At 44.2% G+C, this 25,268-nt stretch overlaps 1 protein-coding gene across 2 annotated transcripts; it reads right to left on the reverse strand.

Moving 5' to 3' along the window:
* Positions 1-1,465: 1,465 nt before the first annotated feature.
* LOC105038983 (uncharacterized) lies at positions 1,466-23,465 on the reverse strand. Of its 2 annotated transcripts, XM_029262692.2 has the most exons (12): positions 22,550-23,465; positions 20,798-20,927; positions 20,607-20,709; positions 19,577-19,700; positions 17,932-17,997; positions 17,667-17,705; positions 6,462-6,542; positions 6,250-6,297; positions 4,840-4,890; positions 4,663-4,731; positions 2,259-2,504; positions 1,466-2,132 (listed from the first exon to the last, which is right to left on the reverse strand). In XM_029262692.2, the coding sequence occupies exons 1-12, from the start codon at positions 22,706-22,708 to the stop codon at positions 1,878-1,880; spliced, it is 1,371 nt and encodes a 456-aa protein (XP_029118525.1). In that variant the 5' UTR covers positions 22,709-23,465; the 3' UTR covers positions 1,466-1,877. The 2 variants fall into 2 exon arrangements, with proteins under 2 accessions (XP_029118525.1, XP_010913238.1); XM_010914936.4 differs by lacking the exon at positions 22,550-23,465 and having other exon boundaries at positions 4,840-4,885.
* Between the last annotated feature and the right edge of the window lie 1,803 nt (positions 23,466-25,268).

The following is a 25,268-nucleotide window of genomic DNA, read 5'->3' on the forward strand; positions in this document are numbered from 1 at the left end:
GTACATCCATAATGTGTCTCAACCTCATAAATCTTGTGACTCCTCACGACGACTATTCTGATCAAGATTTTGCTGAATTGAAAAATAATATAGCATTATCTCCTGAAATCAGGAGTGGTCAATCCCATCTTGACTCGTGCACCGACTTCGCAATTACTTGACTGTGTTCAGAAATTTTTCGTTACTGAATTAGAAATTCAGGCGGTCCGGTACCAAAGCACAGTGAGTTGCTTGCAAGTCATCATGGTGATCTCAAATCGGAGGGACACTTATATCCATATCCTTCACAAGCTACTCTTGACAGCAGAGTGCTCCACAGTTGGATCACGTTCAGTGAGATGTACTCCTACATTTCATTTACATGCCATACTAGTCTCCATACTCCTTAATTAAAAGAACGACCAACGCATATAGCACACAACGATTTATACTTGATAATCGCTATCGTCTTAGTAATAGCATATCTTTTAATCGCAAACAAATTTAAGGACTAAACTATAAATCTTCCTTTATTGATTAAAATAATCCTAAGGATTTCGCCGTAACACAGGAGTTCATAAAAGAATGCACAATTTATAATGAAAAATATCAAATAATTTTTATTAATAAATAATTCATATATAATTTACACATAGTACAATCGTCAAATAATTGATTTTAGGATACAATTCTCAACAACCTCCTTCTGCATGACACCTCAATTTTGCTAGGAGGATGCACTACATTGATTATTAAGCATGTCTTCCGTGAGGTGAATACTATAACTGAGCATACTAGAGAAGCACTTTGGACTGGGGCAGGGATGATTCCTAGGCAACTTCGAGATATTTAATTTTTCGATTTTTTTGATTGTATTCATACAAGATTTATTTAAATGAACCATCTATCAAAAAAAAAGAAATTACAAAGTACTTGTACATCTGGCAGATTTAACTTGTGTTGCAAAGGTATTTAACATTAGAGATTTTAGATCGGAAAATCACCCAATTTCAAAAGAATCATTTTGTATTGACGATACAAGCCAACAATTTCCCTCAGGACAACAATTTTATGAGTAACAATTTCCTTCGGGACAACTAAGTTTATAAGCTTATGCGGCGGAGCAGTCCCGAAAGAATCACCTTCCATCACGGAAAGCTTACCATCTCTCCAAGCCTCAAAAGAACCTACTAGTCAACCTTAAACAAAAGGACCGAATGTTTACCCAAAAAAATAAAAAACAAAATATTACAAGGCAATCTGCTATGAAATACAGACAATACAACATTCTCTGTTTTTATAGGCAGGTTAGTCCCTCAAATAGCACTTTTTATTTACCATAAATCAGCGATATTGTTGGTTTTCTGTTCATAGGGCAATCCATGTCTAGAAAAGGTGGGGAAGGATGAACTTAATTTGAACAATGATGAGCATTATATTGAATTTCAACCGTTATGACCCTAGAAAAGGTGGGGAAGGATGAACATAATTTGAACAATGATGAGCATTATATTGAATTTCAACCGTTATGACCCCCAAAATGGGAGAACTTTCGGATAAATAATGTTGCGACTTTTTGACCATGATATGAATAATTGTACACGGTGTGAAGGCCGGTGGAATTGGCATGACTTGCAATTAAAAACCAAACTTGCTAGAGTCATGCAAATTTGCCAACCAAGCCCATGCCAAGCTACAACCCTGGCAACTGCTAGGTCACAAACACAGCCTTCCTGCCACTGCAAAGATGCCCCAATATGACCTTCAAGACATTCTTATACCCCGACTTCTCCAGGCCCCATTGAGTCATCCCAGAAGCCAAATGGGACTTTCTGCCGGTATTCTCAGATGAGTCATCCCCACAGCTGATGGAAAATGGTACATCACTGAACACCAACTCAACCATTTGGTTGGGGAGGTCTACTGTTTGGTGGGACATATGGGTTGACTTCATTGACAATTGGTGCTTGGAGACGTGGACTCCGCCGGTCAAAGATGATCCTTCCGCCTCGCCCTATCCTCCCTTGGAAGCGGTAAGGTGGTGCAGCTGGACCATTCTCGGCAGGAGGATCTGGTGGCTGCACGATGCCAGCAGAAGCCAACTTATCTCGATCTAGAGGTCTTGTGAATAGCAAAACAGGTTCATCCAGGTCCTGCATTGACACCACATTTCATATCTCCAACTAAACTGGATCTAAAGAAGGTTCCACATGAAAAGTGGAAAGGAAATACGTGATAGCTTTGGAGCTATTATATGACATAACAGAAGATCATGGTACCTTCTTGTGAAGCCATCGATGCGGTAAAGGTCTTCGTCTCATTTCATGCTTCATTCGTCCTGCAGGGACCACTATCAGCTTCGAATCAGTGAAGGGTGGCTTCTGCAATGCAGCTGATGGTGCATGTCGGTGACCACTTGTGGTGTCATCAGAGTCAAAAAAATCATCCTCACTTGATACAAATTTCCATGAATTAGATGGGAAGCCAGATAATGCAAATCCATCTTCGACAAGCTGTGCCTGATGCTGAAAGAAGTGCAGAGGTTGTTAATGATCCAAATGCTAATTCAGATCATCTCCACCAAAAAAAAAAAAAAGGGAAGAAAGGAGAAGAGGAAAGTTTTTTGAAGGGGGGGGGGGTGGGTGTGCAGAATTTATGACATATAAAAAAGAGGCCTTCCTACAATTACATCACAAGAATGAGAGAATGCCCCCGTAACTTCCATCCTCTTAATCTAAAAGCTGCATTGACATCCTCAGGAATTCATTCGGTGCATGTCATGACAAAAATGGCATTTCACAAGATAGGTTGGCATCATTGATGAAAATTATCTTTGCTTCATAACATAATAGTGGACTATAGGTGCATCATGCCCAAGAAAGATGCCTATAACCATTAATAGATATCTCAAGCTACAAATCATACCAAGGTGCTGTTTGGATGTGTGGTTCCCCAGTTCTGTGTGATAACCACCAGGGTGCAATGGTCAAAGAGAGGTGGGGAGTGGAGAAGTTGGCATGATAAATGGAGACTGCAAATCCCACAATCCTAGGGTTTTAGGCTCTACTGAAATGCACTTGTAAATTATGAAATTGCAGGACTAATGGCCTCCCCTTCTTCTACCGATTTCTCCCGCTACCCTCCTATTCCTTCAGTGATTCATTCAAGACAGACCCTAATGCAGAGGTAAGTGATATCATTATGCCCTAGTTGGAGAGGCTCTGATTGTCTATGCGCTAACCTATGTTGCTGGGTTCGATACATTTGAAGACCCAGAATACTGAAGCTTGAACATATTTTCTAGAAGAAATGAAGGCATATGATCCATGAACAGACAGATAAAGAATATAAAAACAGCACTCAGGATTTCAGGAATCAGGAGCATCCATCATTTAGTCCAGTGTAACCAAGTTTCCTTTTTAACACTCTTATGCAGTCCTTAAACTGTCAACTATCACTTCAGATTTTAGAAAGCTACCATGCCTAAAAATGTGCCGTGGGATAATATCAACCTAATCAGGATACCCAATTTCCATTGTGAATACATTTGTTTTCACCAATTGTGTACTCTAGTTGTCTTTATCCAACCTAATTAGGATACCCAATTTCCATCATGAATACATTTGTTTTCAGCTAGTGTACTCTACATGTCTACTGAAAGTACTACTACATGATGGAACCACATGGTTATTATCATGCTGATTAATGCCATCCAGATACATGAAACATAAGGGAGCCTTCTATTCTTCTAGTGCTATCAAAAGTGAACTACAAAGAAACAAGATTGTTGTGCAGAATGTAAAACTTGGAACATGAACTAAATGCTGATGCATTTATGCAACTTGCTCAAGTCTTGAGTCTGAACTCAATCTCACAAGTCATACATGATAATCATGAAAACTCTCATTTTCATTGCATGGGTCCATGACACTCCAATCTCTCAATGTTCTCGTAATTCAACTGTACTCTTAAAATTAAATAAAGGCACTCATGATCAACATTTGGTGTCCTTTAGACCACAGCTTGCAGGGTTCTAATCTTCTAAACATCTTCCTTACAAGAATCTCTACGATATTATTCAGTCACTCTGAATGAAACATTATTACACAGAAGAATTCCTCACATTTAACCTCCAAAAGGTAGTCATATTTTCCATCAAACTCTCTAAAATGAAAACGAAATACACTCCCAAGTTAAACAAACAAATAACAGATGCACTAAAAAATAACCATACAGCAAAACAAGACTAAAAAATATAAATGGTAAGCAAAGGATTCCAATTATATTTTGTTCTACAACAACCTCACAAGTGTAAATCGTGTTACTAAGAATGAAGGATCAACAACAGGAAGCATGCATTAGCCTATATGAAATAATGCAGTTACCTCAATGCTTTTTGACAGAATATGGAACTATGTGATCCTGAAATGAAAAACATATTTGCAATATATGTAAATAAGGGTCTCTATGTCCGGTCCTAATCTTATCATTCAAGGTAATGTCCCTAGAGTCTTGGAAAATGTGCAGGCAATAAAATCATATAACTATTTAGCCCTTGCCCACAAACTGCATGTGATGAAAAGATTTTTCTTACAAGAAAATAAAAGAGATATGACTCTGATTCTTTAATTTACATAGACTGACCAAATTGAAGAAAGCAAGAGACATACACAAGGGGTATACCTTATATTTGATTTGAATCCTTTGAAGGCTCACCTCACTCTCCATGACCTCTCGCTTCTTCTCTTCCCTCTGCATACAGAAGTAACATAAAAAAGTTGAATTTTGTGGGTTTGCATGACTAATTACCATTGCAATGTTATTAACTCTAGCACAATAAATAAATCACTGAAACTAAACCTCGATCAAAGCCCCCAATACTGTCCTTGCCTGATCCAAGTTACGCCTGACCTGAAGAAACTTTAAACATCAGCACTAATTGGATTTATGTATATTATTTAATGCTAAAATATGTGCACAGATGATGGATTATGTGATGAAAAATGCCATTGTTTGTGATGCTATTATTTCATATGAATAGTGTTAATATCCAACAACTAGCACTGAAAATAAGAGAAATATCAAAATAAGGCTAGTTTAGTCAACAAAATTGCAACCATATGAAAATATGATGGATGTGTATCAAGATTAAATTGCCATTATGAATATGTTTGCATGATCCTTAAAAAGACATTAAAAGAAGTCTTATGCCAAACTTCATGGTGTAAAGAAATAAACAAATAAGTTGTGAAAACAAATCTAAATTTAAAAATAAAGCAGCCAATTATTGAAGCCAAACACCTATAGTTTGTCCTTATTAATTTAAAAAAAAAATGACATTCCTTCAATAACAAACTTTAGAAAGGACTTACTCTTCATGAATAAGCAGGAAAAATCTACAAACTTATTAAATATGTGCTGAATATGAAGAGTTTGTCTGTAGATTTCGTAGAACTCAACATTTGCAAAAGCACTAGCTTGTTAAGAGGAAAAGCCGGAAAATCATTATGTCATTCCATAACATGAAATTTATTTTTCAATTAACAAATTTTACTTTTCATATGAACTTTGCAAAATTCTAATTTTGAGACCTAAAAACCACTATCAAAATTAGACTACACAAAGCAAAAAAGTGACAACACCTTGGCCAAAGTTTATTCATCTCTCTTTTGATTCTCTTGATTCTTTAATATTTTTCATTTATTAATACTGTGAAATTTCAAAAGTTTGTTTAAATAAAATTCTGAAGAGTCACAGAATCATTGCTAGTTGACAGAAGTCCCTTTAAATTGAAATGATAACATCTTAAATGTTTTAACGATATTATACATGGGTCATTCTGAAGTGATGAGATCTAGTAGATCTTACAAGTCTAAATTGAATAATAATCTTCTTTAGCAGTAGGTTCTGCATAGCTTTCTTCTTTGTCATGCCTTGCATGAACACCCACAACATTTATGTCATGTGAAGCAGGAATTTGTTGACAAGCAGCATTTTGACTCAGTGATAAAAAATACACATCCCAACACCAACATAAAGAATTGAAATTAATGGTTCATGAGATCCCAAGTTATGTAGGCAGCACAGTGAATAATTAAGCAGGTCACACCAGTTATAACAGTTACAACTAAAATAAATCCACATTATCAAAACCAAAACCAACAACCAAACTCATACGAGCAAAGGGCACACCGGTACCTATAACAAAGTCCGTGAACATTTTCGTTATTAAGCAATGTGCTGCAAGAAGGAAAAAAGTAGATTCTTCACCTGGCGAAGTTTTTCAAAGGACTGGACATTGTTCTCCCGCCTTTGCATCTGAACAAATTGAAAAACATGATAGTGTAAAATGACCTTAAAACTCTGTTTTGGGTTTAAGTTTGTACATGTCGAATGGGAACATTTAGAGGATACTGCATGGTCATCTTGGAGACCAATGAACATTTCAAAATTCAAATGAATATTTAAACCACTCTGCTTACCCTTCTTGTGTGAAGGCGGTGAGCTTTTTCTCTTGGTCTAAACACATTGTATGGATTTGTATCATTAACTGGTGGAGGAGGCTGCGCAAGCACAAAAAACATGATGAGAAAAGTAGGTTTCTCTTTTGCCAGAAGAGTTAAAAAAGGGATAAAACTCAAATTTGCTGAGAAAGTAAATGAATTAGATGAATCATCAACAACACAACAAGTATGAAGACTCGAGGGCAATGAATTAACATTTTCTTTTAGATTTAATCATCCATTTTATACAAGTACATCTGCCAAAAGAAACAAATCTAATAGAAAATAACAAATAAAGTGGAAAAAAATCAAAAACCAAACCTTAAAGAGAAGAAGGGATTAAAGCGAAGCCTTCAGGGTTAGCATCAACATAATCAAGCAATAAAAATATATTAGGAAAACACGATGATCCTGCAGGAAGGTTACCTTTCTCATGGAGATGGAGTTCGACTTTGTTAATAAGATAAAAAACAAGCTGAACTGATGATATTGATAGATGATAAAGGACAAAAACGGGTATATCCAGTAAACAGCATAAGAAAGAAGCAGAAATGTCAGAAACTACTACTGTTTGGCAGTTCTCTATTCACAGATACAAAAGTTTGACCAAATATTAGGGACGAAAATAGACCAAATAATATCCACCCAGATTTGTTTTCGTATTTGAATCTATCCAAATATAGATATCAATTTGAGCATCCGACTAATATCCTTATCCGTATCCATATCCGTTAAAGAAAAATGGATATAGATAGACAACCATCCAATCCATATCTAAATATCCGATTCTATTTATAATCCTATTTAATTTTATACAGTAATTATGAACTTTTAAGAGAAACAAATGACCACATTAATATGCCATTAACTTCATTTACCTTCCACTTAGTAATTTCTTTGATTCTGTGGGCATAATGTTTAATTATCTGACTTATATCCATATTTATATCTATACTTTAGTATTCGATGTATATCCATATCTATTTAAAACAAATATCCGTGTCCATATCTATATTCATCAAACAAAACAAATATGGCTATGGATATACTGGTATCCAATCTGGTTTCAGCCCTACCAAGCAAACTCCTTTGAAAGCATCTATTGGGCAAATATTGCCGAATTGTACTATAATTATTCAAAGCTGAAATGTAATGTATCTCCTTTTCTTTTATTGCAGGTCAATAATCATGTAGCAACCAACTTGATGTTTCCAATGTTTCTTAATGGCCTTCTCATAAAGTAGATTGGAAACATATGTCATCCTTGTTTGGATCTAAAATAGAACAATCAACTAGAAATGGGAATAATGAATGAAGAAATGATGAGTGTATTACTTAATAGCATAGCTACCCAGAGATCACAGAGCCCCCTACAAAATGAATTTATGCTATCTACATAAACGAAGCAGATGAGACTGGAAGAAATGGATTTATTTTTACATATTTAATAGTGGTCAGAAGACTCAGAACAAAGAGTGCATAGCTGCTATTTAAAGCAAAAAGTAGTATTTGGAGAGGGATGACTGCAGCTGCGAGAAACAACAAACCTGGCATCCATGCAAAATTTTTAACAGGTACTTATTGATGATTAAATGAATCATCCTAATTGATTCTACAATTTATTGAATACAATAATACTGCATTCCCAAATCTACTTTAACAACTAAAATTCCCTATATGTAATTTTTATTATTCATTTTGATTGGAAATGCTAACTTTCCGGTATCTTCTCCATACAACCTTAACCACGTCTCATATTCAGACAGAGAGGCTCGTTCTTCTTATCTTTTTGAGATTTTAGGTGACTGCTAAATTCAAATTCAGATTTAAGATATGCCCACCTTAATGTATTAGAGATGGAGTGAGTCTTTCTCTAAATACAGTGTTGGTGCAAAAATCCGCTTGCGTCGGAGAAGCTGGAGTCGGGAAAGTCGCGGTCGCCGCCGGGACCTGCAAGGGAAGTCTAAACCGGAGGTGGGGTTGCTCCGGCAAGACCCTCCGACGCTCAAGTCAGTTCTCTGCCTCAACAAGAATGGAGCACTCGAACGGAGAATTTAGCAAAGTTTTGAGATAAGAAATGAGCTTATAGAATAACGTATCTGGGTCCCCCTTTTTATAGGCGGGGGAGATAACGGATTGATGGCGGTATCTGTAACCGTCTGGCAGTGGGCTGCCCAGGGTCAGGCGGAGTTTGCTGCGAAGAGTAGTGAAATGGACCCGTGGCTATCACTGGGGCGTGCCACGTGGAGTCTGCCGCGTGAAGTGGGGCGGCGTTTGTTGTCGTGACTTGCCAGCGGATGGGAGAATCGCGCAGTATCCGTTGCAGGAGGTGGAGCAGGATCGCGGCCGTTTATCGTGGCCTGTCAGGTAGTAATGGAGCCGCGTGGGATCCGTCGTAGGGAGTGGAGCAGTGCTGCGATCGTTACTGCGGCCTGTCAGGGAGTGATGGAGCTGCACGGAATCCGCCACAGGAAGTGGAGCAGGATCGTGGCCGTTAAAACAGCCTGTCAGGGAGTGCAGATCCATCGGCTGAAGCTCGGAAGTGGTCGGAGCTGATGACGGAGTTCGGCTCCCGTAGGAGTCCGGGCGGAGTCCTCTGCAACTCAAGTCAGGTGGAAAGTCCGGCTCCCGTGGGAGTCCGGACGGATCTTACCGGCAATCGGAGTCAGCGACGGAGCCCGGCTCTTGTGGGAGTCCGGGCGGAGTCCCCCTTGCGGTTGAAGTTGTCGTCGGAGTCCGGCTCCCGTAGGAGTCCGGACGAAGTCTGTCTGCAGCCGTTGGAGTCGAGGACGAAGCCCGGCTCCCGTAGGAGTCCGAGCGGAGTCTTCCTGCAATCAAAGTTAAAGGCGAAGTCCGGCTCCCGTAGGAGTCCGGACGGGGCTTACCAGCAGTTGATGTTGAGGACTGAGCCCGGCTCCCGTAGGAGTCCGGGCGGAGTCAACTTGAGGTCGGAGTTGTCGGCGGAGTCCGGCTCCCGTAGGAGTCCGGACGAAGCCTGTCTGCAGCCGTTGGAATCGAAGGCGAAGCCCGGCTCCCGTAGGAGTCCGGGCGGAGTCTTCCTGCAATCAAAGTTAAAGGCCAAGTCCGGCTCCCGTAGGAGTCCGGACGGGGCTTACCAGCAGTTGATATTGAGGACGGAGCCCGGCTCCCGTAGGAGTCCGGGCGGAGTCAACTTGAGGTCGGCATCGTGGGCAGAATCGTTGATTCTGTTGAGGACTTCGGCTGTGGGTATTTTATACCCAACACCAGTCCCCCTACTTCCGAGTTTGAATTTGTGGCCCATTTTGTCAGCAGCCGGCGCCCCCGGAAGGGTTCGGAGTCCCTCATCAACATCAAGCAGAGGGAAGGGGAGTCCATACGGGCCTACATCAACCGCTTCAACATCGCGGCGCTGGAGGTCCGGAACTTGGACCAATCAGTTGCCATGGCCGCCCTGAAAGGCGGCCTTCAGAAGAATGATCTTTTGTTCTCCCTGGAGAAGAAGTATCCCAGGGATTTTGCCGATTTGCTGGCCCGGGCTGAGGGATACGCCCGAGCGGAAGAAGCCTTCAAAATGAAGGATGAAGAGACAGCAAGGGAGCGGCAAGCGGGAGATTCGAGTAAGCCCGCAGTTGAGAAAAGGCCAAAGGAAGTCCGGCCGCGTTCTCGATCCCCTCCTGGGCATAAGCGCGCCCATACTCCACCCCGGGCACGCAGGTAGAGAAGCCCGGACTGCGGGGTTCGGCGGGGTTCCCCACCAGGGAGATTCCGCAACTACGCCCCCCTCAACGCCTCGAAGGCCCAGGTATTAATGGAGGTCAGGGAGCAGCTCCCTAGGCCGGAGAGGATGCGCACATACCCCGGGAAGCGCAACCCCAACAAGTTCTGCCTCTACCACCGCGACCACGGCCACGACACAGAGGAATGCATCCAGCTCCAGGACGAGATCGAGGAGCTCATTCGGTGAGGTCGACTTGACAGATTCATCCGCCGCAGGCCTGAGGGTAGGGGAGACCGGCCAAGAGCCCTTCCACAGCCTGAACCGCCGAGAAGGGAGGAGCAACCCGGGGACCGGCCTCCCATCGGGACCATCGACTCCATCGCCGGAGGGCCTCAAGGAGGAGCGGGCCACCCGCGACCAAGGAGCTCGGAAAACCTGTAAATGTATCACTTACGATTTTGCCTTGAATCTAATTTTCTTTCTACTTAACGTGCTGGCATGGATTTATTATGACTGGATACGACCCCACCGAACGCTTAAAACATAGCCATGTCAGGAACAGGAGGAGAACCTCGTCCTGACATGAGCAAAGTCAAAGGCCCGGTTCTTTTAGATCGGATGGGGGGAGAGGCCTTACAACGCCCTAATGTGCCCCCACAGCCATGTCAGGAACAGGAGGAGAACCTCGTCCTGACATGAGCAAAGTCAAAGGCCCGGTTCTTTTAGACCGGATGGGGGGAGAGGCCTTACAACGCCCTAATGTGCCCCCACAGCCATGTCAGGAACAGGAGGAGAACCTCGTCCTGACATGAGCAAAGTCGAAGGCCCGGTTCTTTTAGACCAGATGGGGGGAGAGGCCTTACAACGCCCTAATGTGCCCCCACAGCCATGTCAGGAACAGGACGAGAACCTCGTCCTGACATGAGCAAAGCCGAAGGCCCGGTTCTTTTAGACCGGAGGGGGGAGAGACCTTACAGCGCCCTAACGCACCCCCACAGCCAAGCCGGGAACGGGAGGAGAACCTCACACTGGCTCGAACAAAAAGGAAGACTTCATCCGGACTCCTACGGGAGCCGGGTTCCGTCCACAAGGAAGACTTTACCCGGACTCCTACGGGAGCCGGGTTCCGCCCACAAGGAAGACTTCATCCGGACTCCTACGGGAGCCGGGTTCCGTCCACAAGGAAGACTTCATCCGGACTCCTACGGGAGCCGGGTTCCGTCCACAAGGAAGACTTCACCCGGACTCCTACGGGAGCCGGGTTCCGCCCACAAAGAAGACTCCTACGGGAGCCGGGTTTCGCCCACAAAGAAGACTTCACCCGGACTCCTACGGGAGCCGGATTCCGTCCACAAGGAAGACTTCACCCGGACTCCTACGGGAGCCGGGTTCCGTCCACAAGGAAGACTTCACCCGGACTCCTACGGGAGCCGGGTTCCGTCCACAAGAAAGACTTCACCCGGACTCCTACGAGAGCCGGATTCCAGCCACGACGCCAGGGAAGACTTCACCCGGACTCCTACAGGAGCCGGGTTCCGGCCACGACGCCAGGGAAGACTTCACCCGGACTCATACGGGAGCCGGGTTCCGTCCACGACGCCAAGGAAGACTTTCGGCACCGATTAGGAAGACAACGACATCCCCGAAATAATGTGGGGCCCGGACGGCCAAGCTCGGGCTTGCGGCCACGCACGACGAGAAAGACGAGCTAACGCATCGACGACCGGGCGCCCCCTGACGACGTCTACATCAGACAAGTCAAACGACAAGAAAGGTTCGGCAGACAGCAATATTAGTGCAACGCGCGGACGAGGTAACACAAAACGCTCTTTTTATTCCATTTCCGATATACACACTACAAAGCCAGGAAGGCCAAGGAAAGAAGGACAAAACGATAAAAAGGAAGTAACTACATGACAAGACAGAAAGACAAAAAGAGCTCTAAGAAGGCCCTGCTCCCTCCGACCTAGAGTTATCTATTCCGTTCCTCAACCAGGACTGCCTCAGATTCTCAATCTCCTCTTCTAGCTCTTCCCTCTTCCGCAGCGCGTCCTGGAGCGCCCGACGAAGTTGCTGGCTCTCAGCCTCCGCCTCTCGACGCCTCTTCCTCAAAACTTCGGACTCCGCCTCCGCGTCCGCGACGGCCCGCCGCTCGAGTGCCAGTTGGATCTTCACTTGTTGCAGCTCGGCTGTCTTTTCCCCGAGGGAGACAGAAATCCCCTCCACGGTGCCTCTTAGGGCTTGGAGCTCTTCAGAATCTTGGGCGGAAGTAAGCTGTGCCCTGCTGCCAGCTGTCTCTGGAGACAGACGACTTCGTCGGCTGCCGTCCTGAATCTCCCTTTGTATTCTTCCACTTGCCTGCGCCAGCTAGCCTGTTGCACGTCGTGGCTCACCTCGGCATCCTGAAGCTGCTGCTGAAGGTCGGAAACCTTCTGCGACCATCTCTGGTCATCGTCGACCCGGGCCAAGAGCCGGGATGAATTTCCTTCCAGCTGGCCGATCTTCCCCTTCGCAGCTGACAGTTCCACCTTGAGGGCGCTGATCCTGGCGGCCTGGACCCAAATCCGGTCGCTGGAGCTCTTCTTGCATTCCTCGAGCTCCTTCGCGAAGTTCGCCTTCCTCCGGCTATACTCCATGATCCCCTTCACATGGAGACTCCGAAAGTGGGCGGCCTCAGCGGCGGCTTCAGAGTGACCTTCTCTCGATTTGCGGAGCTCGGCTTCCGTCTTCTTTAACTTCTTCGTCAGGTGAAGGGTCTCCTTTTTCAACCGCTGGATCGTCGATTTCAGCGGGACCCCCAAGGGCAGGGGGAGTGCTTCTGCAGGACACTGCCATCGGAAGGTCAAGGCGTCAAAGAACGATTCCTTGCAGGAAGAAAAACAGAGAGAAGAAGGGAGGAGGAAAGAGAAGCCGTCCGCAACGAGAAATTCAACTTTATTGATTGAATGATTTTTAAAGACAAATGGAAAAGAAAAATTGCGACGAAATAAAGGTACAAGATCGGAGGTCTCAGACCTCAGGGGCGGGGGGTGGAGAACTCGGCGCGGGGGCTGCGACAGCAGTGGCGGCTGACGAGGGGCCGGCCTCGTCCTCAGACTCCTCGCCTAGGAAGCTGAGGTCGAGCTCTGGGAATTTTCTGGCCACCTTCTCTTGGCAGAGCTCGAACCCCTTAATAAACACTTCCTGGCCGAACTGGATATTCAGGTCCCTCATCTCCGCGGAGGCCTTGAATTCCTCCACCGCAAGGGCTCTGGCCTCCGAGACCAGGACCGGAGTTTGCTCGACCAAGTGGGCGACCTCGGCCTCCGCCTTCCTCGCCGATTCCTCCAAGATCTGCCTCTCCTCCTCCCGGGCTTTCTTCTCCCTTTCCAGGGCCTCCTGGAGGGCGGCTACTTCGGCCGTCTTTGCTTGGAGGCGAGCAACCTCCGCCTGACAGCGTTCCTCCACCTGGAGGATGTCCCTCCTCGTGCGGCTCATCGCCTCGATATAGGCGAGGAGCTGGTGCCCAATCTGCAAAGACAGCTAGGGAATCAGTACAAAGGCCGAATAGCCATGTAAATGAAGAGTCGCTCACCTCAAGGAAGGACCCCAAAGAATCCCAAGCCCGCTGCTCAGGATCGGCGTGGTCGATCCTCTCCACGACGTCAGGCAGAATGCAGCCGTCGATCAGCCGCCTGATCAAGTCCCTATCATTGAAGGGATTCTCCGACCCCTCCTCGGAGCAGAGGGACTCGTCCGCAGCACTTCGGCGGCTACTCGCCCTGCGGGCCACCGATTTCCTCCTTTTCCCCGCGGCGGGCGCCTTCGTGGGGCGAACCCCCGGGGCGGGGGCCCCAATCGGCGGACTCCTCGAGGAGGCCCGGGGAGCTGTTGGCTCGGCATCCGAGGGAATGTCGATGGCCGGGGCCGCCTGGACGGGTGCCGCTAAGCTCGTCTCCTCCGCCCTGGCCCTCTTCGCCGATCCGGAGGTCGTAGCGCCCTTTCTCTTGTGGACCCTCATGCCCCTGGCGAGCCTCCGCACTGCTTCGGCGTCCATTCCTAAAAAAAAAAAAAATAAAAAATAAAAGAAGAGAAGAAAAGGAGAGAGAAAAAAGGAAAGAAGAAAAAGAAGCAAACCAATCAATCAAAAAAAAAAAAAGGAGAGAAAAGAAAGAAGAGAGAAAGAAAGAAACAGAGGGGAAAGAGAGAGAGAGGGAAGAGGAGGTAAAAAGAAGAAGAGAAGGGAAGCATGAAAAGAGAAGATAAGGTAAAAGATGAATACTCGCTGGATCCTGGGGACTCAGGCCGATGTTGAAAAGAAACTGCTCCCTCAGAAGATTGGGAAGGGAAGGAGCGGAATAAGCTAGAAGCTTCTGGGTGGCCTGGAGGTCGTCCTCCCCCAGGCTGGGAGCCCGGCGGACAGAATCCCTCAGAGAGCCCCAAGGGGGCAGGCCCAGTTTCAAGGTCGAGCAATGGACGAAGAGGTATTTCCCCTTCCAATTGTGGATCGAAGAAGGGGCGCCTTTCAGCAACCCCTTCTTGCCGAACTGGGGGGAGAAGTACCACCAGTCCTTCGCCGAAGGATGGCGCTTGAAGGTATAGAAGTGCCTAAACAAGGAGAGAGACGGCTGGACCTCGACTACATGGCAGAGGGAGAGAAATCCTATCAAAAACCTAAAAGAATTAGGGGCCACGGAAGCCAAGGAGATGTCCAAGAAACGGAAGAGGGCAACGACAAAGGAAGGAAGCGGAAGCCGGAGTCCGGCACGGAACGCTTCCTGGTACAAGCAAAAGCGACCGGGAGGAGGAGTGCTGGCCCGGTCAGAAGGGCCAGGCAGCTCCAGGTCGTACTCCGGAGGAACTCCGTACTTAACCCTTATCAGAAGGAGCTCCTCCGGGGTCAGGGAACACGGAATGGTGCCCGGCGCAAAAATCGGGCGGAGCCCAGCCCCAGACGCGGGTTCGTCTGCAGAGACGGGGACCTGGGGGTTTGAGGCAGAAGAACTCCCGGAACTGCAGGGAGCAGAAGAGCCGGAAGACATTTCGAGTAGTTTCGAAGTGGGGGCTCTAAAGGATCCTAAGAAGGCGGACAGAAGGGGGAATGAGAGGTCACAGGAAGCTAACTCGGAGGGATGCAAAAAGATAATGACAGAAAAGAAGTCCCTAGGTGGTGAGAAGAAGGTTGGCGGTGCTGGAACTAACCTATATCGCTCTGAGGGACCTGAGGAATGAAAACAGGAGACGCCTACGACTCGAGAAGACGCCCACTGAAACAGGGCTCTCGAAGAAAAGGCAAACGCTGGTGAGAACTCAGGAACGAAGTAGGGCACCTAAAGGCGGGAGGACGGGTTTAAATAGACCCTGGGATCCAGCGCCATAATGATCACGAATCCCCCCAGGCCAGTCCGCATCCGACACGTGTCCCACTCCCCCTGGCAGGCGGCTAAAAGCGGCTAACGGTTGGCAGGGCTATTATTGCGCCGTACCTAGGCCAGTGTACCTGCGGGAATTTCGAAGAGTCACTTCGCACCGCCCCAATTCGAAAAGACTCCGGCACGCGCGCAATTAATGCCCGAAATATCTGGGGGCAGCAGTGCGTGGGATTCGAGGGGACGGCTTCGGCTGTACCCATCTCTCTGTACTTCCTTCGTTCGAAATTCAAACTCGGAAGTAGGGAGACTGGTGTTGGGTATAAAATACCCACAGCCGAAGTCCTCAACAGAATCAACGATTCCGCCCACGATGCCGACCTCAAGTTGACTCCGCCCGGACTCCTACGGGAGCCGGGCTCCGTCCTCAACATCAACTGCTGGTAAGCCCCGTCCGGACTCCTACGGGAGCCGGACTTGGCCTTTAACTTTGATTGCAGGAAGACTCCGCCCGGACTCCTACGGGAGCCGGGCTTCGCCCTCGATTCCAACGGCTGCAGACAGGCTTCGTCCGGACTCCTACGGGAGCCGGACTCCGCCGACAACTCCGACCTCAAGTTGACTCCGCCCGGACTCCTACGGGAGCCGGGCTCAGTCCTCAACATCAACTGCTGGTAAGCCCCGTCCGGACTCCTACAGGAGCCGGACTTCATCTTTAACTTTGATTGCAGGAAGACTCCGCCCGGACTCCTACGGGAGCCGGGCTTCGTCCTCGACTCCAACGGCTGCAGACAGACTTCGTCCGGACTCCTACGGGAGCCGGACTCCGACGACAACTTCAACCGCAAGGGGGACTCCGCCCGGACTCCCACAAGAGCCGGGCTCCGTCGCTGACTCCGATTGCCGGTAAGATCCGTCCGGACTCCCACGGGAGCCGGACTTTCCACCTGACTTGAGTTGCAGAGGACTCCGCCCGGACTCCTACGGGAGCCGAACTCCGTCATCAGCTCCGACCACTTCCGAGCTTCAGCCGATGGATCTGCACTCCCTGACAGGCTGTTTTAACGGCCACGATCCTGCTCCACTTCCTGTGGCGGATTTCATGCAGCTCCATCACTCTCTGACAGGCCGCAGTAACGATCGCAGCACTGCTCCACTCCCTACGACGGATCCCACGCGGCTCCATTACTACCTGACAGGCCACGATAAACGGCCGCGATCCTGCTCCACCTCCTGCAACGGATACCGCGCGATTCTCCCATCCGCTGGCAAGTCACGACAACAAACGCCGCCCCACTTCACGCGGCAGACTCCACGTGGCACGCCCCAGTGATAGCCACGGGTCCATTCCACTACTCTTCGCAGCAAACTCCGCCTGACCCTGGGCAGCCCACTGCCAGACGGTTACAGATACCGCCATCAATCCGTTATCTCCCCCGCCTATAAAAAGGGGGACCCAGATACGTTATTCTATAAGCTCATTTCTTATTTCAAAACTCTGCTAAATTCTCCGTTCGAGCGCTCCATTCTTGTTGAGACAGAGAACTGACTTGAGCGTCGGAGGGTCTTGCCGGAGCAACCCCACCTCCGGTTTAGACTTCTCTTGCATGTCCCGGCGGCGACCGCGACTTCTCCGACTCCAGCTTCTCCGGCGCAAGCGGATTTTTGCACCAACATACAGCATCAACATACATTTCTCAATTGACCCAACTGATTCTTTATTGTTTTTGGACAAAAAGATAAGTGGCATATGATCATTTTTCCATTTCATTTTAATATTTTAGCACTTCAAATTGCAATAGATTTTGAACATTAAAGAGCAGTAGTTACATTCAGAGAATATGAAGTGAATAGCTAACATGAACATAAAAAAGAATACCAAATGTAAGCAAACACAGATTTTGCATTCAAACACATGGAATATACAACTAGTTTCATGTTTAAGATCTTATAGCAGCTCTGCACCAAATGCAACAGAAATCTTAAGAGAACAGGTGCCCTTCCTTGATATATAAGATAGTCTACAAAATCTCACTTCCTAAACATGGTATCAAATATACGTGAATGAGATGCTAAAGATCACATCAAACTGATGACATTATTGTGTTTTACATAAGAAAAAGTGATGGTACTAACCTGCAAGCGCCGCAGGATAGGTTTTTGCCATCGCTCTCGCTGATAAAAGATAATAAAGCATGCATAAGAATACAGGCTACAACAGAAACAATACCTTTTAGTAAAATCAGTATATGTAATCTATATAACATTAAGCTAAAGTTCAAATAAGTCCATCACAATGTCAGAAAATATACATACGAATTCACCAAAAATAGTGCTTGCAGGATATGCTATATGACAAAGAATGTGATGAGCTAATCACCCCACAGAACATGAAACATACCTTTGCTTTCCAATAATTGTATACAGACTGGAAAACTGCAGATCCTGCTGACTGGACTTGCAAGGCCTGCAACATGAGGCAACTCTAAACAATTGCAGGGCATGATTGAACAAAATGATATTAGGAAGATCTTAATCCAAAACACTCAAACATCATAGTTGATAACAAACTGTCATAGCAAACAAATGAAACAGAGCAAGCTCTGCCACCAAAAAAGCTTGACATTGCCATGCAACTTGGTACTGTTGCTAGTGCATGCCAAACATGAAGGTTAGAGGACAATGGTAATTAAATAAAGTTGAGATGAAGGAAAATCACTGGCTTAAGACTATAATGCTTCAATTTTGGCATGCACTAGAAATAGTGAAGGATATCCTTCAATTTTGCCAGATGCCATGCAACAATTTGAAGAGCATCCCGGTAAAAGGTTTTGCCTAGACATTGTCATTTCAAAAGTTTTCAGATGAATGAAGCCTGCATGTGCCTTTTTGACAACCACAAGTTCATGCTACACTAGGAGTAGCCGTATTATGTCTTATTATCATCCTAGCTTTTCTTCCATTGAAATAGGGTCTGATATGGAACAATACTCTTAAGTTGACTAAGCTCCATGGAACTGTTGAGTAAATTTTCGTGACAGATTGCAAACCTGACTTCATACTTCCAACACAAGGCAAGCTTATGCACAGGAGGAGGCTGCAACCTAGAAGGCTAAAGGATGGATAGGACCTACCCTATTGGTTGCAATTTAACATTTTTTCTTGGAAAGAGTCTCGACCAGGAGGAAAGAGAATAATATTTTAAATTGGGAAACATGCTTGACTTTGACATAAAAACTGCAAACTACGCACCAATGGGACAAGAAAACTGAAGTAGTCAAACTACATGCTAAAGGAAATTCCATCATAAAACAGGTAGAGAGTGTAGAGAGGGAAAATGTGAAATGGTCACTTACTTCAACTTTACTTTCAGTTCATGAATATAGCTATGTTCACAATTCTGGTTATATATAAAACTGAGATTTGTGCAACAACGAAAGAACAATAGCTGATATAGATATCATTCAATATACAAGTCATCCATCAAACAGTGGGCATGCAAGGCCCCACTCCAAACCAGTGAAGCCTCCCTATTAGCACACTTAATGTTATTGTGCAGAGAGAGATCATGCATGTCAAAGGCATTTGTTTGCTTCCCATTTCTGAGTATCCATGCATTGCATGTGCAAAGACTAGTCCATTTTAAAAGTCTACCATGTGTTCTGTTTGAGCAATCTAGAACAGCAGATTGGAAATTTTGGTCAATATAAATACACCTTTTTTCACATATAACCCAGTAAAATTTAGAAAGGCACCAACTAGATGGAGTATATTTGTTACAAACAGAAATATATTTATTACAGAGAAAAGCATCAAAACTTGACAGACTTCACTATTGATCCATGATAGAAAACCATGTACAATGTATAGCACCAATATGCTTTAATCAGCTTTCACACATATAGAGGATGAAGTAAAAAGAAATCAAATATGTTTAACAATAGTAATTTCTGTTTTGTACAAGGGAAGGTCTGCCAGTAACAAAAATTTGACAGTCATATACATGAATATTCAAAAGGTGAGTCCATAAGATGACCAAGAAGTACCTCAGCTGCGGAATATAGCTGTAAAAGAACAGGAACAGGAGAACCAAAAGTAGGAGCAATGATTCCTGCTCTTTCTCGAGTTTTATGATCCAAAACCTCCAACTTAAACAACAAAGTCTCAAACCTGAATTATGACCATACGTGGATGACCGTTAGCATCAAGAAGATGAGAGGATGTAATGTGAAATAGATACATGAAATATTTTGAAATGTTTTAAATAAACAATTGCTAGCATATTGTGAGGAAAATATTTAATTTTCCCTTAATTGGGCACAATTCTGACAACAGACTACCACACTAATGCTGAGACACTAACATAATATTCCATATAATTCCAAAAAAGACTGGAAAATGTGTACAAAGACCACCTCATCTCTAAACTGCAGAAGTATGGTGCATTCCAGAAGCCTGATCACCGTGTTTAAATTGTGAGTTTCAAAATACGCTCTATATGCGAAGAAACTAATTACATCCAGTAGATTTATCACTCATTTCTACATGTGAAGAAAATAGTTACATCCCTATGACAGAGAAACTTTGAGAAACCTCACACCGTAATGGCATTTAGACACTATAGCTAAGTGACCACCAAAACAATCTTTCAAATATTGAGTAAAGTTCTCAGACTCAACCATTGACATCGGCAAATCAGAATGAAGCATTCAGAACATAGGTGCACATCCAGCTTATTGATCGCCAATTCACCTTGGATTTACAAATAAGCATCATTTCATAGATTTTACATTTTGTCCAACTCAAAACCTTTTTACCTTCTAGAAAAAAAATGATTCCTTTTCACTTTTAGCTTTATGTTGGACACAGAATGATGTTTACATAGGAAATAAGATTTTGTTAAGATATCACTACTTAAACACAGAGATTTCCTTCCCTCATCTTATTTCTTGCTCAACTATTTATTAGTTGATGCAGAATTAGGAAGTCAAATACAAGTGATTAAAGAGCCATATTGAATGGTAAATTTGTTATTACGGACACAGAACTTTGATCAACTAAGAGTTTTAAATGTACTTTTCAGGTGCAAGGATTTTCTTTTCATGGTTGAGCTCTTGAAGCCAATCCTCATCCTCATTGTCCATGTCATACTCAACAAACTCCCCGATCTCTGCCCTGGCTGCAAGGATGAAGCAACTCCAAATATAGTTAGCATCATTATACACAATGGAAGGACAATTTCCATTTGGAGAATGTCACTAACAAACCTCCTCTTCCACGTAAATACGACGGAGGCTGTGTGAAAGTGCGAGAGTAGTCTCTTTCATATGTATCCGCAACACTGAATTGTGGAGTAGGTATCTCGGGTGAACTTTTCTTGAGAGAATTCTGATGCACCTGACAAATGTCAACAAAGTTAGGTAAATCATTATTCTCATCAAACACATAGGAAATTCTAGGAAAGATTAAATGCTTTGTGCTTATTCTACTTTGTGTTTCCATATATACTCACATCCACAAACCGAAGTGAATAATGCACTTAGAATTTCCAAACATGGCATTCATGAAAATAAAGGATTTATCAACTCTAGAAAACCTCTCCACAACCAGAATGATCCCCTTAAAGCTATATGAAGGACAGAGAAAACCATAGAAGGTCTAAACAACATATGAAAAAAATGAAAAGGCAAAAGAAAAGGAAGAAGAAGACACTTCCCACTCAAAGCATCATATTTGGAAAGGCTGACTGATGGATGTATAAAATCTATGGCCATTTTTAACATTGTCTCAACTACAAAAGAAAAGAAAGGAAAAAAAAAATGAAAACCTATATCTAACCTTGTGAGTTCAGCCTAGATACGCTACAAAGTACAGCATGAGTTTTCAGTAGGGGTCTGCCTGCAATAGAAACTTTGACATCCATGTTCTGCATGATGTGCTGAGCCTAGCACTGAGAAGTTATGATGGAACAGTATGCAATTCTGAGAGTCCACTGTCTATAGCTGGCAGGCCCCTAGCAGATACTCAGCTTCTACTTGGCAGCAGACCTGAACTGCACTCCTCTCTTGTTACTTTTGAAAATAATAGGACTTCAAGCTAGAACCAAAATTAACACATAATCAGATAGCTGTATAACATTACAAACTACTCATAAAGGACCATTAAAAAAAGGTTTCTCTAAATTATCATTAGCTGTGGCTTCTTTTAAACATGATAGAGAGCGAGAATACAACAAACAAATCCTTAGATTTGGGCAATGTCATGGCACTCTGCTTCTCACAAGACCACCATTTAAAACACTCTTTTAGGAACCTGGCACTTGTCAGTTAACCAAAGGTGTTTGCAAGCCTCCAAGAAGGTCATTTGCCTTTTGCCCACTTCTACAGTGAGACAATTATCACATGCAGTGCTAAATTTCCAGACAAAAAGCAAAGCAACTATACTAAGAGCTAATATTTTGTCACTAATACAGTTCATCTCTCCAATAAATCAGAAAGAAATTAAACATGGGCCTAGTTAAAGCTGCAAAAGGAGATCACTCTCAGAATTTAATTAAGTTTATGAAAAGTGCGCCCTTAAGCATTTTGTAGCCATATAACATGACTGTTATAGCGTCATGCTTACCAAGGATTTAATGCAATTACAAGCAAAAGAAGAATGGTCAAGAAACTCTTCACCATCCAAGGAGCCAGCAAGGCTACAAGGGCATTTAGCCGAACCGCCCCTCAGACATACCATTTCAAAATCCTCTCTCACCAACAAGAAAAGATATTGCTTTCTGCTAATAGACTATGTCAATCCAACCAATATACAAGCACTCGAAAGAGGAGTCACCAGAATTACTCATGTCACAGAAAGAAGTACCTGAATTCCATCTAAATGTGCAGCTGCATGTATGTAAGTCACTTGCTAGCACAATTAATATGCCATAAGAGCAAAAGAAGAAGCAAGATGGAACTAAGGAAGATAAACTCTAGCAAAGTTACCATTCAAGACATCAAAAGTTCAATCAGCATTACCTCATTGTTGGCCTCAGGAGCAAGCCGGAGCAACTGGGAGTTGCGGGTAGAGGAAGAAGTGCTCGGTGCCTCATCATCCTCAAAGTCCTTGATGGATTTGAGGATTGGGAGCTTCTTATGGATGTCAAGTGGACGAGGCCTGAACGACAACCTACTCATCTCCTGTGCAATGCTCCCCTCACTCCTCCCCTGCTCATGCCAACACCTCCAATGCCGCACGACAAACTCAGAACCAAACACAAGCGAGCAATTCGCCACTCCAAAGCTACTAACAAACCCAGATGAAATGAACAAAGCACAAAAGCAACTCAACAGCACGCTACCTCAGCATTCCGATCATTACAACAGAGTGCAGAGCCTACTAGACACCAGCTGATTCTAAAAACGAATAGAGAAGCAAACCTAATAAGCCCCTAGTTAAGAACTTCACGCCCAATTCCCCAAACGGGAGAAGAAGGCCTTAAAATGCGAGTTTTCCCCTGTTCGGGGATGCCCTAGTTTTCAAAAAAAACCGAGAAAAAACCGCACAAGGACCGTTTGTTTTCAAATTTTCGACTCCGAGACAAATCCCAACACCGGAAACGAATCGAGAAGACGAAAGAACAGATCCCCCGCTCCAAATTGGGGTTTCCCGGGCCGCACCGGCCCCAATCGAGGAAATTAGGGCACGGGATCTTGCGGGGAGGGACTCAGCGTTCTAGGGATATAAAAACCGAGACGAAAATCGATATATTTATCACAAAAACAAAGAGAAATAAGGGGAGGAGGTGGAAAATTTCTAGGGTTTTGAGTTGCTGTTTCTAGGGTTTGAAAGGAGGGAAAAGGAGGGAAGCGACGCGGGGAAGAGCAGGGAGAAAAGAGGGTGGTGTCCTCCGGGACCTCTCTCTCTCTCTTCGATGCGTCGAACGACTCCGAGAGATCTACGGCTGGGATACGAGTATCTACGGTAGCGTATGAGGATCGTAGGGCTGAGAATGCTCGATGCAGGACGTATATAAATACGACGGTGATTAGAAATAGACAAATGGGTAAATTTACCTTGGGAGCGTTCTCTCTCCTTGTCCGGACCGGTTTGGTAAGCAAGGAGGCTGTTTTGATGAATGGATGGATGGGTAACGGCCATGTAAGAGGGCCTTTGAAACTTCATATTAATAATGCTTGCATCTCTTTCGTCAAAAAAAAAAAAAAAAAAAATTGCTTGCATCTTTTCTTTGTGGTGCCATTGGGGCCCTCTATATTTCTAATTCCTCTTGGATCTTAAATATTGAGGAAGATACTGTTTTTTTCCTTTTCTTTGATAAAAAAAGAAATTACTTATTCTCAAGGCTTGTAAAATATTTTGAATATGTTTTAGTTTGTTTTACAAAACTTGTAAAAATATGTCGAAATATATGTGTGTTGAGGATATCTTTATAAGAATGTTGTTCAAGTTAGGAATACCTAAAGAAATGCTCATGTGAACAATGCAAGTGAGGAATGCTATAACAAACCTTTTCTCTAAGACTACTCATCTTGTCAATTTTGTACAAGAGAATGTTGTACATATTTCTATAAATTCATTTTAAAATAAAATTATTCCACTATATTTGTCTCAGAACCTTAATTACAATGCATTTGTGTTTCTTATTGTACAGATTACTAATTCTTGACATATGTTTTTGCATGAAAATTAGGAGCATAGATTATGCAATCTTTCCTTTTGCTCAATGAATAAATAACAATGTAATCCAAGATTTGCTTCCATGCTTTACTGTTTTATTCTTAAGTATTCAATAATATCAATCTCACCATTGATATTAGGATAGAAAAGAGATTTTGATTAAAGATTTGATCAATTAATTATTAATGCTAAGCCTATTAATACCTTGCACAACTTTAAGCTCATAATTTGTGCTACAAAGACACCAACCACTCTTTTTCCATGTCACCACCAACCATCCCTAATGTTGATCTTATTATCAGCTCCCCCACCATCCCAACGGACCCCCTCCTATGTGATATTATGGGTCCTCATCTCCTTTTGGATCATGGAACACCACCCTTCCTCCACTCGATGCTTAACTATAAATTCTCTTCTCAATACATTAATAACCATCATCTTTGGTATTCATACATCCGGAATACTCCATCCACTATGGCTCTGGCATACAATGGCGGCCTTCTGTGTGTCTCTATTGAGAGGTGTCAGAATAGCCAATAAGCCGCTGCCACATGGACTCCCACAACCACGCCGAAAGAATTTCAAAGTTTCATTCACTAGGCAATAAATTACCAAATCTGCTCCTTCACTATGCAACTATAATAAATTTAAAATGTACAAATCATTATTTCCTAACAATCTAGGCATGCCTTTGTGGCCCCTAAGGGGAATAAATGGCACCCATGCATCCTTTAGATAATAGGTGCCCATCTTCGTCTATAACTTTCTAGTTCTCTAAAATCTTCGAAGTGAATACTCACTTTGTATGCCATTTCTCAAATATGGACTCCACACGAATTGGATTCGTCTCTCCCACCAAGCTCTGAGCATCTCGGAACCCACCGGAATATCCTGTGTACCACCCGGGATCCTTAAGATCTCCACATTCCATCCCTCCATCCGTGCACCAATCCCTCCTCATACTCGGCTCTGCCCCTCACTAAACTTATCTTGAAAGCTCAGACTTCTTCTGTTTACTTTTGTAGAAGACTTAGGCATTAGAAGGTCCATCACTAAGGA

This window comes from Elaeis guineensis, chromosome 1 (assembly GCF_000442705.2).
Source record: "Elaeis guineensis isolate ETL-2024a chromosome 1, EG11, whole genome shotgun sequence".
NCBI lineage: Eukaryota > Viridiplantae > Streptophyta > Magnoliopsida > Arecales > Arecaceae > Elaeis > Elaeis guineensis.

Bases quoted from the DNA above. Each gene is read 5' to 3' on its own strand.
- LOC105038983 (XM_029262692.2), bottom strand. From the start codon at position 22,708: ATGAGTAGGTTGTCGTTCAGGCCTCGTCCACTTGACATCCATAAGAAG. The intron at 19,701-20,606 runs GTACATTTAAAA...GTCATAATTCAG, and splicing joins AAAATCCTTGCACCTGAAAA to GTTTGAGACTTTGTTGTTTA. The intron at 4,891-6,249 runs GTGAAGAATCTA...AAGTTTCTTCAG, and splicing joins CCTTTGAAAAACTTCGCCAG to GTCAGGCGTAACTTGGATCA.